Below are 17,432 nucleotides of genomic sequence, written 5' to 3'. Positions count from 1 at the left end.
TAAATAACTTTGTCATACTTCATGCCTCCTTCAACATCATTGACATTTATCAGGTTTTCTCCAACTGTTGGTCTGTTCTTGCCTTTCAAACTTGTTCAAATATTTATGAACAAATGTTTAGTACGTTCATATACACTTAGTTTGGAGGCATCAAACAATTTAAATGGCATAAGAGCAGATGGTATAATAAGAGCATTTGTGCACTAATATTTAAAGACTCGTATTAAGGAATTTTGTTGCCCTTCCTGTTAGCACAGCTGATTTTGAATTACAGGGAGCATAATGCATTCTCACTGTATATTATTGAACCTGCTCAAAGCCTTGCATCTCTACTTGATAATGATGTAGGATCATTTCCAGGATGAGAAGGAAAGAGATCTTCATTCACTTGATTCTGATGTCAGATCAATCATTTCTGCTGGACTTGGACTACACTTGTATTGCATCTGCAGCATTGATGTGAAGCATCCACTCTGTTATTGAATGGAGCGTTTGCTTAATGTTCCAGGGCTTTTAGCTGAAACTATTAAATTTGTGCTAATGTGCTCTCTTGCAGACAAACTAATTTATTAGTGTTTCGAGCTTGGAAGCGCATTTGATAGATTTTCCACCTTCAGCCCTATTCTTACCATCAAAAGCTAATAACAACAAGGATTGGAATATAATTCTGCAAATAAAATTCTTGTTGTCTGGTATCTTCCCCCCCACCGCTCCCTAGAAACCATTCTTTTCCAGTTCACTCCCCTCCCTTGACTTGCTAGCCCCTCTCCATAATATCTTCCATGTACCCTTACCAGTTTATCAGAAAGGGATTTACCATTAGCAAGCTGATTCACTATGAAGCTCTGCAACAGAGTTTGATCCTGACTTCCCTCTCCATCCATTTGCATCACAGTTGAACTATAGTTTAGGAGCCAGGCTACTGACCCAAAATTCTGTTTTTATACACTTTTAATAATCAATCTAACTTGTCCTAAAATTCCAACCAAGGTGGGCTATCTTGATAAACAATTAAATCTGAGCCATTCTTAGAGTGCAAGAGTGGGTTCCATTTTATGGTCTATGTGGCAGTTCAGTGCTGTATTGGGGAATCTCTGATGGTGCTTTCTTCACTGAAGTGAATATTGTGCAGCAAATGTAAGTGTTCTAATTTAGGATCAAATGCGAATGAAGTGAAAATGGGTTATTTTCATGATGGAGGAGACAATTCTTGATCTGTCTGCTGCTGAAGTTCTCAACTGTGCCTTTATTACCTCTAGATATGCCTATTTCAGAATTCTTCAGGCCCATCTTCCATCTTGCTTCCTGAAACGTTAGTTCAGCAACATCTCCTTTCATCCATTGCTGCATTGCTCACTGACTCCTGATCCATTGACCCATTCATATATTTTTTTAAAAATCCATTTTAGTGTTCGGTTCTTCACTTGGCCTTGTCTTTCCCTATCTCACAATCTTCTGCAGTGCTAGAAGTCTCTGAACTCAATTCACCTTCAAAACCAACTTTGCTGAATCTCATGTATTTCCTTGCCCCAGTGTTGGCAACTATGCCTTCAACACTAAACCCTGGCATTTTTTCATATCCTTTTACCTCTTAAGTATCTCAACAAAGCTAAACTGTGCAGCCACCCTGCTCTCTAATGCTAAACCCTTTTCTTGATTATGTTCTCTTGAAGTGGCTTGGGAAAAGGATAAATGTGCTAAATAAATGCAGCTTAGATCATGAGCATCTGAAGACTGCAAAGATTGACACAATAGAACTATAAGCATGCTCAGAAACAAATTCCCTTTAATTTGGTTAACAGTTAGCTTGAGGGGTTAGAGGCTTCATGTTATGATTAAATTTTCAAGTTTTGTATTCTGTAGTTACACATTCTTCTACTGAAGCAAACTAATTGCTAAAATAATAATTGCTGATGAAGGGTCTTGGCTTAAAGTCAACTGTCCATTTCCATCCATAGATGCTGTCTGACTGCTGAGTTTTTCCAGCATTTTGTGTGTGATACTCCTAAAACCTTAGAGTTGCTTTGTTTTTTTAAAAAAAGTGATATTTGAAGAAAACTTCCAGATCTCTGAAAGGATTTAGGACATCTATCACATTCCTGCAGTTTCACACTTAATTATGCACATAAAACCTTGTGAGAAGTGGGCAATGATCTCCTCTGCTCTGGGTGTACCAATTTAAATGCATTTGTTCCAATTCTTAATTTTAGCACCTAGTCAATGTCTATCTCGATACAGAGCTACATCATATTCTTCTAGAACCATGAAGTATATCTTGTGTTGTACTTCAAAATGTAAATCATGTTGACCAGATGACATTTAGTAGATAATGTGCCACTTCCTCTGACTGCAAACGTTGTGGCTAAAATTAGTTTTGTACCTATTGCCCTTTAAATCTTATAGGGGTAGATTTTAAACTTCAGAAAACTTTTTGACATATTTATTCAGTTATCTTTTGCCGTATAGTCGCTGAACTATTTCTGCTGTTTTGAGGAGTGTGTTCAATGTCTTTAACACATAAACTTGCAGAAAGAATAGCAACATGTATGGCCTCAAGATACTGAAGTCCATCGGGGTTGCTTCAAGTTTAAAGTAAATACTAATTGCTCTAAATTTCATAGCAACCAATTGGATTTCTGCAAGTTCCTGACTTTATAGATAATGCCATCAACATCAGTGGCCTGTTTGATTGGTTCCATAGCTGTTTTTAATTTGTCATGCTAAAACCAGTGTTATTCAGCTCCAAGGAATTCCTGTGCTACGTTTGCACCCCGTTTCCTTGTTTCCTTGTTTCACTTTGTCTTGTGAATACATGAACAGAATCCATTTACAGACATTTCTCACTTAAACTTGCATCTTTATTGCAATTAAAGCTGGAGATTGTGGCACACAAGGTAGGAAATGCATCGCCAAATTTAACATCTTAACAATTGGAACCAGTCAACTTCCACAATTTGATGCAATTGAGGCATTGTTATTAAATGGATGTTCAATTCAGATCTCTCAATCACCTGGGCTGTCTGAGAGAGTAGCGGCAGAACCACAAGAGAGACGAGCAGAATTAGGCCATTTGGACCATTGTGTCTCCTCCACCATTTCATCATGACTGATCCAATTTTCCTCTCGGCCCCAATCTCCTGCCTTCTCCCCGTATCCCTTCATGCCCTGACCAATCAAGAATCTATCAACCTCTGCCTTAAATATACATATAGACTTGGCCTCCAAAGCTGCCTGTAGCAAAGAATTCCACAGATTCGCTATTCTCTAGTGAAAGAAATTCCTTCTTGTCTCAGTTCTAAAAGTATACCTGTCTATTCTGAGGCTGTGTCCTCTGGTCTTAGACTCTCCTTCCAAATGAATCATCCTCTCCACATTCATTCTATCAAGGCCTTTCACTATTCAATAGGTTTCAATGACGTCATCTCTCATTCTTCTGAATTCTAGTGAATACAGGCCCAGAGCCATCAAAAGCTCTTTATATGACAAGCCGTTTAATCCTGGAGTCATTTTCGTGAACCTCTTTTGAACCCTCTCCAGTTTCAGTACATTCTTTCTAAGATAAGGGGCCAAAAACTGCTCACAATACTCCAAGTGAGGCCTCACCAGTGTTTGTAAAGCCTCAGCATCACATCCCTGTACTTATATTCTAGACCTCTTGAAATGAGTGCTAACGTTGCATTTACCTTCCTCACCACTGACAACCTGCAAATTAACCTTTAGGGAATCTTGCACAAAGACTCCCAAGTGCCTTTGTACCTCAGAGTGTTGTATTTTCTCTCTATTTAGAACATAGTCAACCCTTTCATTTTTTTTCTACCAAACACTTGCTGACACTATTTCATCTGCCACTTCTTTGCCCATTCTCCTAATCTGTCTAAATCCTTCTGTAGCCTCTCTACTTCCTCAAAACTACCTGTCCCTCCACCTGTCTTTATATCATCTGCAAACTTTGCAACAAAGCCATTAATTCCATCATCCAAATCATTGACATAAAATGTTAAAAGAATCGATCCCAACACAGACCCCTAGTCACTGTCAGCCAGCCAGAAAATGTTCCCTTTATCCCCACTCCTTGCCTCCTGCCAATCAGCCAATGCTTTATCCATGCTAGAATCTTCCCTGTAATGCCATGGGCTTGTAGCTTGTTAAACAGCCTCATGTGTGACACCTTGTCAAAGGTTTCCCTTGAGGAAACTATCTTAACTATGGCCTATTTTACTTCCTCCCTCACCACCATTCAGGGCCCCAGACAGTCCTTCCAGGTGAGGTGACACTTCACCTGTGAGTCGGCTGGTGTGGTATACTGCGTCCGGTGCTCCCGGTGTGGCCCTTTATATATTGGTGAGACCCGACGCAGACTGGGAGACCGTTTCATGGAACACCTACGCTCGGTCCACCAGAAAAAGCAGGATCTCCCAGTGGCCACACATTTTAATTCCACGTCCCATTCCCATTCTGATATGTCTATCCATGGCCTCCTCTATTGTCAAAATGAATCCAAACTCAGGTTGGAGGAACAACACCTTATATACCGGCTGGGTAGCTTCCAACCTGATGGCATGAACATTGACTTCTCTAACTTCCGTTAATGCCCCTCCTCCCCTTCTTACCCCATCCCTGACATATTTAGTTGTTTGCCTGTTCTCCATCTCCCTCTGGTGCTTCCCCCCACTCCTTTCTTTCTCCTGAGGCCTCACGTCCCATGATCCTTTCCCTTCTCCAGCTCTGTATCCCTTTTGCCAATCACATTTCCAGCTCTTAGCTTCATCCCACCCCCTCCGGTCTACTCCTATCATTCCGCATTTCCCCCTCCCCCCTCTACTTTCAAATCTCTTACTATCTTTCCTTTCGGTTAGTCCTGACGAAGGGTCTCGGCCCGAAACGTCGACAGCGCTTCTCCCTATAGATGCTACCTAGCCTGCTGTGTTCTACCAGCATTTTGTGTGTGTTGTTGCCTATTTTATCATGTGCCTCCAAGTACCCCAAAACCTCATCCTTAACAATTGACTCCAACATCTTCCTAACCACTAATGTCAGACTAACTGGCCTTTAATTTCCTTTTTTCTGCCTCTCTCCCTTCTTGAAGAGTGGAATGACATTTACAATTTTCCAGTCTTCTGGAACCATTCCAGAATCTAGTGATTATTGATTAATGCCTCCACGATCTCTTCACCTACCTCTTTCAGAACACTGAGGTGTACACCATCTAGTCTAGCTGACTTTCTACCTTCAGATGTTCCAGTTTCCCAAGAACCTTCTCTCAAGTAATAGTAAGTTTGCACACTTTGTGGTGAACTACATATACCTGCTCCTGTGGCTCCTCCCACTAACTGTGGCTCCTTCCACGGACCCCGGTATAAAGGCGATTGGAGACTGAGCCTGGCCTCAGTCTCCAGGATGTAGTATGGTGGTCAATTGCTGCTTGTTCTTTCTTCCAGCCAATAAAAGCCTATATCTCGCCTCGCGTCTCAGAGAGTTATTGATGGTGCATCACACTTGAAGACCCCTGACATCTGGAACTTCCAACATACTGCTCGTATCTTCCAGTGAAGACTGGTGCAAAAATACTTCAGTTCATTCACCATTTCCTTGTCCCCATTACTACCTCTCCAGTATTGTTTTCCAGCAGTCTGATATCCACTCTCACCTCTTTTACACTCTATGTATCTGAAAAAACTTTTGGTATTCTTTTTAATATTATTGGCTAGCTTGCTTTCGTATTCCATCTTTACCTTAATGACTTTTTTAGTTGCCTTCTGTTGGTATTTAAAAGCTTCCCAATTCCTTAACTTCCCGCTATTTTTTGCCTTGTGTGCCACAGTTGTGTCATCTTTTCTTTAGAATACTTCTTACTCTTTGGGATGTAGATATCCTGTGCCTTCTGAATTACTTCCAGCAATTCCAGCCATTGCTGCTCTAACACCATCCCTGCCAGTGTTCCTTTCCAATCAATTCTGGCCAACTCCTCTCTCATGCCTCTGTAATTCCCTTTACTCCACTGTAATACTGATGCATATGACTTTAGCTTCTCCCTCTCATATTTCAGGGTGAATTCAATCATATTATGATCACTTACCATTAGGGTTCTTTTACCTTAAGCTCTCTATTCAATTCTGGGTCATTGCACAACACCCAGTCTGGAATAGCTGATGCCCTAGTGGGCTCAACCATGAGGTGCTCCAAGAAGCCATCTCATCGGCACTCTAGAAATTCCCCCTCCTGGCCTCCAACGCCTACCTGATTTTCACAATCTACCTGCATATTGAAGTCCCCCATGACTATTATAACATTGACCATTTAGTGTGCATTTTCTATCCCCTGTTGTAATTTGCAGGTCACATCTTTACTACCATTTGGGGGACCTGTGTACAACTCCCATCAGGGTCTTTTTACCCTTGCAGTTCCTTAGCTCTATCCACAATGATTCAACACTTACCGATCCTATGTTACCTCTTTCTAATGATTTGATTTCAATTTGCCAACAGAGCAACAGTTTACCCCTCTGCCTTCCTGCCTGTCCTTTCATACAATACTCCCAGCTGTAATCTTCTTTCAGCCATGGTTCAGTGATGGCTACAATATCATACATGCCAATCTGCAACTGAGCTGCAACAACATCTAGCTTATTCTGTATACTGTGCACATTCAAATATAACACCTTCAGTCTTGTATTCACCCTTTTCGATTTTGTCTGCCTTTTACATTGCAACTCATCCTGTTGACTGCAATTTTGCCCTATCAACAGCCTCTCCTCACCTCGTATTGCCTCTGTTTGTAAACCAGCTACCTTATCTTCAGCACTATTATCTGCCTTTCCTACAATAGTTATCTGGCTCCCAGTTTGCTCCCACTTGCTGTTGTTTTCAGATATGCCCAACTGTTCGGTGCTCCTCAAAGTAAATAAGCAGTGCAGAGTGCATTGGCCAACTTAATGCATCACTTTTCATGAGTCGCCTGCCTCTGTGCATAGAGTGTGGTTGGTGCTGTACCAAGTCAAACTTCTAAAGCTTGTTCCTCCCAACCTGAGAGGCATGCAGAAGAGTGTTCTCATCAGCTTGCTTTCCACCATTAAAGAACATTTTTGTCTCTGTATCCATACTGTCTGAAAATGGATCTTCCTGGGTCAATCTCATAAAGTGGTAGTCCTCAGACTTGTAAATTATAGCTCTTGAAGTACTTGTGTTGTTGCTTTTTAAACTTGAGGGTTTGTGCCTTCAGCCTTCGGTCAGAGTCCCAGAATCCTCTTAAAATATGCTATTTTTTAAAAAAACGATCTCTATTATTGATCTGATTAACTTAAGTTTATTTCCCCTTGTTATTGACTTTGCTTAAACAAAATCGGCCCTGATCTGTTTGCCTACCTTTGGAACTTTATTCTTAGTGTCACTTCTCTGTCATTGTCTGCCTTCAGTTATGTGCACAATCTGTACTGAGTAGCTGAAAGTTACTCATCCTGGCAATATCCTCAAATCTCCTCTGCTTTTAGTAGATGGCTTCTACTAACCCCACATGTATTCATCTTTGGTTCTTGTTGGGACAAGAAGGCAAGCATTATTACATGGGAATGTGATACAGGCAACAGTTACACAAATAGAGAGGAGCACCGATTCATCTGGGTACTAAATTGCACATGCCTAATGGCATTTATAATGACATTGAAGTTTCCTTGAGACTTGAGAGCTAACACTGTATAAATAATAATCATGTTCATGATTAGAATGCCCTAGGAATTTCTAACAAGTCAATGGCTGCGGATCCATCTTCCAAACTTTCCATCCAGTTCTGGTAATCACCGTAGCTCCTTTACATTCTGTACATTGCTCTCCTAAGAGGTATCAGTTTTGTATTTAAAAGTTAAAAGTGGAGACTGAAGAGATGGGGTTTCACACTGGACACACTGTTTCTCATGGAATGCTCAAAATAATTGGGATCGTTATTTGTCTTGGACAATGTATGCAGTGCACCTACTTTACATTGACATGATAATTCCATAGTGGAATGTCTTAAACTCGATGGTCAGATGTAACTTCTGCTTCCAAATTTGAGCCCCCTGCTTAGGGGTGCTGAACGCAAACATTTGACTTCTTAAAAGTGAAGGACTTGTTGAGAAATTCACTTGCCGTAAATAAGATGCTGGTTAGCTCTTCCCCATTTAAAATTCAGCCATAAACTCGAGTCCAGACTTCCAGCAGAATAGGTGGTCCAACATTGACTTGACTGAGTTTACAAAGCTGCACCCACATAGTTATGATCCGTCCCAGTAGCTCACTGCAAATGTGGTGGTGTTGCTGATCTTCCCTGTGCCCTAGGGCTTATGAATTTGGGAAGTGCCACATCTAAACCCAAAACTGATCCAAGAACAAAAATCTGAACCAATCGAGCACCTTTGTTTCATCCACAAGAAGTAGGATTTCCTGGTGGCCAACTACTTTAATTCCAACCTCCATTCCCATTCCAACATGTTGGGCCATGGACAACTCTACTGCCAAGATGAGACCACTCTCAGTTTGGAGGAGCAACACCACATATTCTGACTGGGTAGCCTTTACCCTAATGGCATGAGCATTGATTTCTCTTACTTCCAGTAATTTCTCCCCTTCCCCCTTCTCTCTTCTTCCATTCCCCATTCTGGTGCCCCATTTTCTCTTCCCACCTCCTCACCTGCCCATCACCTCTCTCTGGTTCCCCTCCTCCTTTCTTCCTTGGTACCCCCTTCTCCTTTCATCTTCCTCCTCCTTCAGCCCTCTACCTCTTCCATCTATCACCTCCCGGTTTCTCACTTCATCTCCCCTCCCCCACCCAACTATTTTCCCCTCTTTCCCCCTCGCCTAGCTTCACCTTCACCTTCCAGTTTGTATTCTTTCCCCTCTCACCTCATAGAACATAGAACAATACAGTACAGTACAGGCCCCTCGGCCCACAATGTTGTGTCAACCCTTAAACCCTGCCTCCCATATAACCCCCCACCTGCCAAGCAGAATGACCTCCCGGGTCAGGAAAGACGTTATCCCACAAGTGCAAGAAATCCTCCAGAGTTATCAAATCTTTAGGCCTGAATGGAACAACTTAAAATTTCCTATGCTGTGAATGTCGATATAGTAGTTGTATTATGTCATATACTGTGTATATCATTGAGATGCATTCTATGTTGAGTTGGAGTTTATAGCTAAGCAGGGAGGAGTGTTGCGTATTTGATATTTCAGTAATATTTGATTAACATTGTAAATATGTTTGATTAAGCATTCTTTGTTGGTTAATTAATTGCAGGTTATATGTAAAAGTACGTGAAGGGCCATAAGTGCACACCTCCTTAAAGTAAAACACTAACCATACAGAAGTTATCTCTGGCTCCATGTTCTTTTTCCCGATTAGTTTTTTTTTGTTTTGGAGTTGTGAAGCATAACAGAACAGCTCAATTCTTTTTGTGCAGTTTGCACAATGGATAAAGAGGCAAGTGAACGCTTTTGCAGTGAATGGTAAATTAACAAAACCCCGGCTGACTGAAAGAGCCAGATAAATATTTCTATCCGTGACAATGTTCTTAGCTGCTGTTAATTCTGTACAATACGAGACCAGATCAGCACAACAAAGTAAGAACCAGGGTATAGGGACTTGATGTGCATTTTCATGAAAAACATTGTTTTGTTACCGGTATTAATGTGTCATTAAAGCCTTCAAACACACAGTTCATGAGAATAGGATTCCATTAGTGGTGATTAGATATGAGCAGCCACGTTTAACCATAACCTACAAGCTACTTATCAAGGCGAGCCGTCAAACATTTTTCAGATGAAGAGTACGGCATTAAGCAACTAAGAACCCAGCGGGGAAAAGAAAAGGCACAACTTAAACACAGAAGTGAACCAACAGTCGAGCTTTTCTGGTGGTGTAGTGGGGAGGACACAAACCTACCTTCTATGCAAATACAGAAGCTAGAGCAGACTTGAGGCCTCGGTCAATCTGTGTATAATTTTTCTTTGTAGCGGTAAGGGAACCTGATGCAAAAGCTATGGGCTGTTCACTTCCATCACTCATAACATGACATGACTGCACTATACCATAAGGCGACACATCATAGGCAAGCTTCATTGGACAGTGTGGATCATAATGTGTGCGTACAGTGTCTGATGTCACCACTTCCTTTACCTTTTGGAAAGCAACCTTGCACTTTGTCCATTGCCAATTCTTCCTGCCCTGTAGTAATGAGTTTAAGGGGTGGAGCACAGTAGCCAGGTTTGGCAGGAACCTGTTATAGTAATTGACAAATCCTAAAAAGGACCACAACTGTGACATGTCCTTTGGCCTTGGGGCATCCAGCACTGCTTGAATTTTCTCAGCACACTTGTGTAGTCCTTGTGCATCAATAGTGTAACCACAGTAAATGATGCTTGGTTTAAAGAATTCACACTTGGCATGTTATGCTCTGAGCCCATAATCTTCCTATCTTTTTTTTTAGCACTGTTCTGAGATTTTGGAGATGCTCCTTGTCATCCTCACTAGTAACAATGGTGTCATCCAGGTAACACTGAATACCTGGGCAGCCCTGCAGCACCTGATCTATAGCTTTCTGCCAGAGTGCAGGTGCAGATGCCACTCCAAAAATAAGCCTATTATAGAGATAAAGCCCTTTGTGAGTGTTTATGGTGAGAAACACTTTGGACTCTTCTTCCATCTCCGTCTGTAGGTAGGCCATTTTGCTGAAGAGTTTCGCTCTAGAAAGGTTTACAAAGATATTCTCTATCCTGGGCAGAGGATATTGATCTACTTTCAGTAATGGATTGATGGTGATCTTAAAATCGTCACAGATCTTGACAGACCCATTCTTTCTGGGTACTGGCACCAACTGGAGTTGCCCATGGGCTCCACCTCAACCCTGGATAGAATTCCTTCAGCCTCCATGTGATCTAGCTCACTGGCTGCTTTATCACAGATGGTCTAAGGAGCAGGACTGGCTTTGTAAAACTTGGGTGTGGCATTTTCATTTAGAACTATTTTACCCTTTATGTTTGAGTTTTCCAATGCCATCCTTAAACACTGCTGTGGCATCATCCAGTACCTTTCTGAATTCACTTTCAGTTGACTCTATGGCAGGCAATGTGGCATGCAAATGGTGGATGGATCTCCAATCAAGTTGTAGTTGTCTCAGCCAATCATGACCCCACAATGCTGATCCTCCTGTTTTTACCACATACAAGCCCAATGTGGTTTGTTGGTTCTTGTATTTTACTGTTATGAGTGTCATTCCCACAGGAGTTACCTCTTCTCCGGTATAAGTTCTTAGCTGGATATCTGCAGGCTTCAGTTCAGTATCTTTGAAATGCTCTTAAAACTCATTTTGTGGAATGTCTCAAATAGCTGAGCCAGTGTCCAATTCCATTTTAATTAATTTGTCATTCACTTCTTGTGTAAGCCATATTGCTCACCTATTGTTAGTTTTCACATTGCAAACCTCAAGGCTACGCAGTCCAATGTCACTTTCATCATTGTCAGATTTTTCATTAGCAGTGTGCAGATTGGTGCTCTTTTGAAACTGCAACTTGACTTTTTATCTTTATCTCTTCCTTACGCAGTCAAATTATTTGTCTGTCCGACATGTTCTTTGTACATGTCCTACTTTGTGGCATTTTCTGCAAGTTTCACCTTTAATCTTGCATTGGTCTGGTATATGTGAGTCCCTGCCACAATAGTAATGCAATTTGTTCTGCCAGTCAGGTTCCTGTTTAGATGTTACAGTTTTGTTCACGTTCACTTTCATTCCTGACTGAAATTCAATTGTATCTTTGGCTGTAGTTTCCATTGATACAGCAATTTCAACTGCTCTTTTAAATGTGAATTGTTATTCAATTAGGGGCCAATTTGAATGTGTGCTCTTTGATGTGGTGCTGTAATGACACGTGCCATTTAGTTTATATAATGTGATCTTAAGACCATCATTGAACTGGCAATGCTCAGACATTTCTTCAATTTAGCCAAGTACACTGAAATTGACTCCCCTTCGTTTTGATTCCGCTTATGAAACCTAAAGCATTCTGTAGTCAACAATGGTTTTGGTTCAAAATGTTCCTGCATTACATTCACAATATCAACAAAGCTCATTTTGGCTGGTTTGGTTCGAGCAGTCAAACTCCTAAGCAAACTATGCTCTTCCACCACTTGTACTCAGTATAACTGGCATTCCTTTGTCATCACCCAGTTATGTGTTGTGCAATTGAACATGTCTATCTTTCCGATGTAGTCAGTCATTTCTGCCTTTTAAAATAAAATTATTTACACCCAGTACTCACTGTTTATGACTCATGAATTTTGTCCATTATTCAACTTTTTTAAAAACTCTAACACCTCACTATGCTTAAAAAAAAATCTAATGTCTTGCTGTGCTTCAACAGGTAGGTGGTTGTCTCGGGTCCATTTAAAACTTCCTTGTCGTCACTTTGTAACTCCATAAATTAGTCGAAAGTAAAAGCCTGGTATAAAAGGTGTATGCTTACTTCGTTTTACTTTCGGGAGGTGTGCTCTTTGATGTGGTGGTGTAATGACGCGTGCCATTCACTCTTACGTATGACCAGTAATAATGTGAAAAAAAACAAAGAATGCTTAAACAATATATTTGTAATATTACTCAAATCTTACCGAAATATTAAATACACAACATAGTCCAATTAATGTTTGCATCAAACTTGTCTGGGTTACCAAACTAATTTTACATTTGCGAGGTGGTTGGATCATCATGAGCGACTGACTTCATGTCAGCCTCCATCTGCGTTACCTCATTGTATTCATCACCAGATATACCTTGTTCACTTCCACGTTGTGCTCTTTCTTGTACTTTCTCATGTTCTATCCAATGGCTAGGAAAACTCCCCAACAGAGGGAGCAAGGGAACTTGCTTCATTCTTGAATGTGAGCCTTCGGTATTGCTTTGATATTGCTCAAGCTAATGAGCTGTTCTGAATAATAGAAAAATAGGTATCCAAATGCCCTAAAATTCCACAGCAGTAACTGGATCCATGTCAAGATCAATAACACAGACTTCCTTTAAAATTGGGTGTCATGAAATGGTAAGTTGAAGTACAAGTTTAGAGTGAAGCATGTGAGATACAAACTTAATGAGGGAGCAAAATCTGGTTGAGAACAGTAAAAAGAAAGGACGAAGCAACTAGCCAGTCTGCATGCAATTAGCCAACCAGTCAAGCTGGTGCTCAGAATGCAAATTGTTCCCAACAAGCCAGCCAAACGGATGCTGATTGCTCGCAATGAATCAGCCAAGCTAACAGGCAATAAGCGTGCAAGCAGGCCAGCCAGCCAGCCACCTGCAGCCGGAAGAGCAGCCAACTCGCAAGCGGCAGCTCTCCTCCATTAGCCGCAGTGTTTCCAGCTGCTGATTGGTTAATAAAATGAGCCACTGAGATCCTCTGATTACAGGCAAAGAAGCAGGAACAAATGAGTTGCAAATCAATGCCGTGCATTAAAGTCTTTGTTACCTTGCTGTTTCAAAGTAGTCAGATATTGCAAGTAGTCTGTAGCTTCAAAGTGCTATAGATATAATGAGTGATTTTAAAATAAGAATTAAGTTTATCTGAGCTGTGGCAGTTGAGGTTGATGTATTTTAATAGTATATGGATAGAAAAATGTGCACTTGATGCTGCCTGAAAATTTGAAAGCAAAAATTACACCAAATGCTGGAAATACACATTGGGTCCTTGGGCTAACAGTTAGGTGTAAATCTTAAGAACAGTTTTTTTTTGTGACTTCTGTGCCCCTTGAAGAATTGACTATTTCATATTTTGGGCATCCTGTATTAGCATCTAATAATCCTTAAGTGAGATGTAGGGACAGATTAAATGTGCAACAAAGCTTTTGGCACTCTAAGCAATATTTCACCTGTTACTTCACCGCAGCACCTCCTGTTTGCAGTGGTAGACTTTTTTCTCTTGCAGCCAGTTATTAAGTGGCCTCTTACCATGATTGGTCTCAGTGGTGTTTTAAAGCAGTTTTGTGCTGTGGGTTTGAATGTATAGGAAACAGGTTGTGACTGTTGAAACTTGAGTTAATCTGGTTTAATCAGAGGCCAAAAGAGTGAGGCCAATTTTATTCCATCAGTTGGACTCATAAGATATTTATATTCAAGCTCTCGTTGTCAGGAAAATGGAGGATTTTCTGTTTTGAATGCCAAATTTGTGTTTCATGTGTGGTGTAGTGCATTTAGATGCAGAGTAGATCTCCTCCTGCTATGTTTTGGTAGTGTTATATTAGTCTCAGCCCGAATGATAGGAAAGTGAAAAATCACTTCTATCAGGCACTCTTTGCATGAGATTTGTTGTTTTATGCAGATTTAGGAGCAAATTTTTTAACACCCACCCCCAGTCCTTCCAAAACTGGGGTTTAGGTTACCTTCTCTCTCCCCCCCCCCCCCCCCCCCCCCCCCACCACAACAAACTTTCCATCCAGCAGACAGTCTTGGATATCTTACAAGTTGCATTGCTAAATGGTCAACAATGTTAGATTATGGATTTTTGGACCAAAGCCATCTATTGTGTAGGCCATCCACGTTTCTGTGAGCTGGAAAATGGAGACTGGGCATTCAACAATACTCGTGAAATAAAATTGTCAATCAGGGTGCAGAAAGATGTCTCCTTCAATTATCTGAAGGAATACTACAGGCTGGATCTGTATCCAATGGAAGGGGTTGTGTCAGGTTAGTTTTTCTTCATTCGAAAGCTGATTGGACCGCTGTGAATTTCCAGCATTTTCTGCTTTAACCTTTTTGACTGAATGTTCCTTTTTTAGAATGGTGACACAAGCAGTTGATTTGCACAGATAATAGGAATTGTTTCATTGAGAGCCATCATAGAACAGATGGTCATCTTTTCATTAGTCATCCAAATAATAGGCATTCTTTGCTGCTCGCACTGCAGTTACATGTTATATTTCCTTATTTTAAGTTGTCATTGCTGTTATAACCAACCTACACTTTTTATTTTGTGAAGGCAATGATTGCAACTGTTTTCACTGTTATGCACTTTAGTAGCTTCATCCATTTTGTGTGGGTTTTTTTGTTGGTTTGGTGTACTATCCATTCTAAATGTCTTGTATCTGGCACATTGCTTGGGATTCCAGGAAAGTAAGGCAAGAATTACATAAACTGTAGAGATCCTGTAAGAAAGCCTGAAGGCCTTGCAGTTCCATTGTCAAGAGGAAGAATAGAACAGTGATTATGATGGTACAATACTTGAATGCCAATATTTCCTTTGCAGATGACATTTCATTTGAAACCTGAAGGAAAATGATTCATTCACAATTTCAAGCAAATAAAATTGTTGTCTTCCAATAAATTTTTGGTATTCTGCATATTTTAGAACTTTCCAAATGGCTCATCCACATAGAACTCAATGGTCTAAAGACAGCCCAGTTCCCTGGTGGAGGTTAGTATGAATGCTGAGCTTCATGTTCAGCATCTGAATGATGCACGTTGCCTGCCATTCTTGACGGAATAAAGTTGCCAGTCCCACAGGCCAGGTCTCCCTTTGGTTTTGCTAAGTCCTGCTGTTGCTGAAGTTGAATATGTTTTAATATACACACTCAATTACCTGCAGGAGACCTGACATTAGTGAGATGGTGTTGAAAATTAGGTAATTTTACATTTGGGTGCCAGCAGCTAAAACTCGAACAGAGAGGCTTGGCCTTCTGGGCATCTTATAGGATCTCAGTAGTGTAAGAAATAGTTTAATATCATCCAGGTAGCAGTGCATGTTAAGTAATGCATATCCTTGTTGATAAGGAAGAAGCCAGCAAATGTGTAACAGCATGGAAATGAAAATGCATTGTTATCTAATAAATGTATTAATTATTGAACACCAGGAATAAGTATGATTTCCTTAACTTCAATCTACAGTGTTCAGCATGATTATTATGGCCACTATTTTGACCAACTGCGTATTCATGACTTTTAGTAAACCCCCAGACTGGTCTAAGCAAGTGGAGTAAGTATCTCTCTTTATTTGCTCCTTGTGAATGTTCTCTCTCAACTTGTCAAACTGTACTGTGCATGGCAATGAACACAAGACATTTTGTAAAGGGAATGAGGAAGCTATGGATCCTTCCGGTTTGTCCTAAAAATGAGCAGCGTGCACACCAAAGAGAAGTGAGAATTTTTGCTGGTGCCTCAAGTGGAATAAAATGGATATTCCATTCTTGTTTTGTTCTGAGCTGATCTGAAGAAATGGCATTTTTAAAAGGTATTTCAATGTGGATTATTCAAAGAGCAAAAGTCTGGTTTTGATAACTTTATTCTAAGCACAACTTCATTACCACATTCCCTGACGCTCATAAATCTTGGCTCTTGAAATGGTTATAAAGCTGCCACATTCATCACAGAGTTATGGAATTGGAGTTTATGTTGGACTCCATGTCAATGTAATAAATATCACTTTGATGCCAGCCTGCCAACTGCTTTCTCCAGATCTATTCGGTCATCCATACAGTAACACTTTCAACTGCAAATTAATTTGGGAAGAAGAGTGAAATAGTTTTAACTGCCATATCAGAAAATATTGCATCACAACTGAGTTTAGTTAATGTCTTTGTGTTTCCCGTTGTGTTAAACAAATGCCCAATTTTGTCCTGTTAGATTATTTCAAGGGTAATAATTAGCTTTGTAAAGGTATAATAATCTGCAGGGAAGAGCAAACATCCATAAATAAATCCTACAAACTATTGAAGATATCTGATGAGGAGAGCAGAAAAAATGGCAGGGCATCCCATCCTCACCTACCTTAAAAGATGTGTGATGTACTTTGAATTTGGATATTTGATTCTACGTATTAGAATAGATTATTATTTTTAATAACATTCGTGGAACTAGAGTAAAGTGTTATCAATAAATTGGGCTTACTAAAGTACCATGCAACCAATTTTTAGCTGGCATTCTGGCAAGAAAAACTTGTGCAATGCAGTAAATAAAGATTTATAATCTCTAAAAATCAAAGTAATATTGTTTCCCATTATAGGGATGTAGATGGATTTCCTGAAACCCTTGTTATAGACAGCATAGAAAATAAGTTGCTCTGTCTTCATATTTTCTGCCAATATGTTGTATGTAGCTGAGCCAATGGTGTAAAACTGTTAGAACTGAACACTATTGTGCTCTTCCTCAACATCGACACAGTTTCTGTAATAAATCAAGGCTATCTAACTGAAGTGTGCAGACAGGAAGTATCAGACTTGATCCACTTTCTGGGAATTTGTTTATTTCAGTCAGTTGGTGAGTTTTCAATGGCACATGCCAGGACCCTGATCATTTAATTGAGTTGTATTCCTTCAGGAATCTTGTTTCTTTAGTTTGAGTCCCTTTCTGAACCAAGGGTGCAATAAAATCTGAATTCCAGAGGTAAAATTTGTGACTATCCTTGAAATTGAGGGATCATTTGATTATG

General features: G+C 40.3%; 1 protein-coding gene across 5 annotated transcripts in view; it reads left to right on the top strand.

Annotated features, from left to right (window-relative positions):
- The window catches only part of LOC140741175 (sodium channel protein type 8 subunit alpha-like), a 234,428-nt gene that overhangs the window by 50,696 nt on the left and 166,300 nt on the right, over nucleotides 1–17,432 (top strand). For all 5 annotated transcript variants that reach the window (XM_073071042.1, XM_073071044.1, XM_073071041.1 and 2 more), the window contains exon 5: nucleotides 15,892–15,980. In XM_073071042.1, the coding sequence (XP_072927143.1) occupies nucleotides 15,892–15,980 (89 nt within the window). The remainder of the gene's footprint in view (nucleotides 1–15,891; nucleotides 15,981–17,432) is intronic.

The sequence above is a fragment of the Hemitrygon akajei genome, chromosome 18 (assembly GCF_048418815.1).
Source record: "Hemitrygon akajei chromosome 18, sHemAka1.3, whole genome shotgun sequence".
NCBI lineage: Eukaryota > Metazoa > Chordata > Chondrichthyes > Myliobatiformes > Dasyatidae > Hemitrygon > Hemitrygon akajei.
The sequence above is the reverse complement of the archived record's forward strand: the minus strand, read 5'-3'. Positions and strand labels throughout refer to the sequence as shown.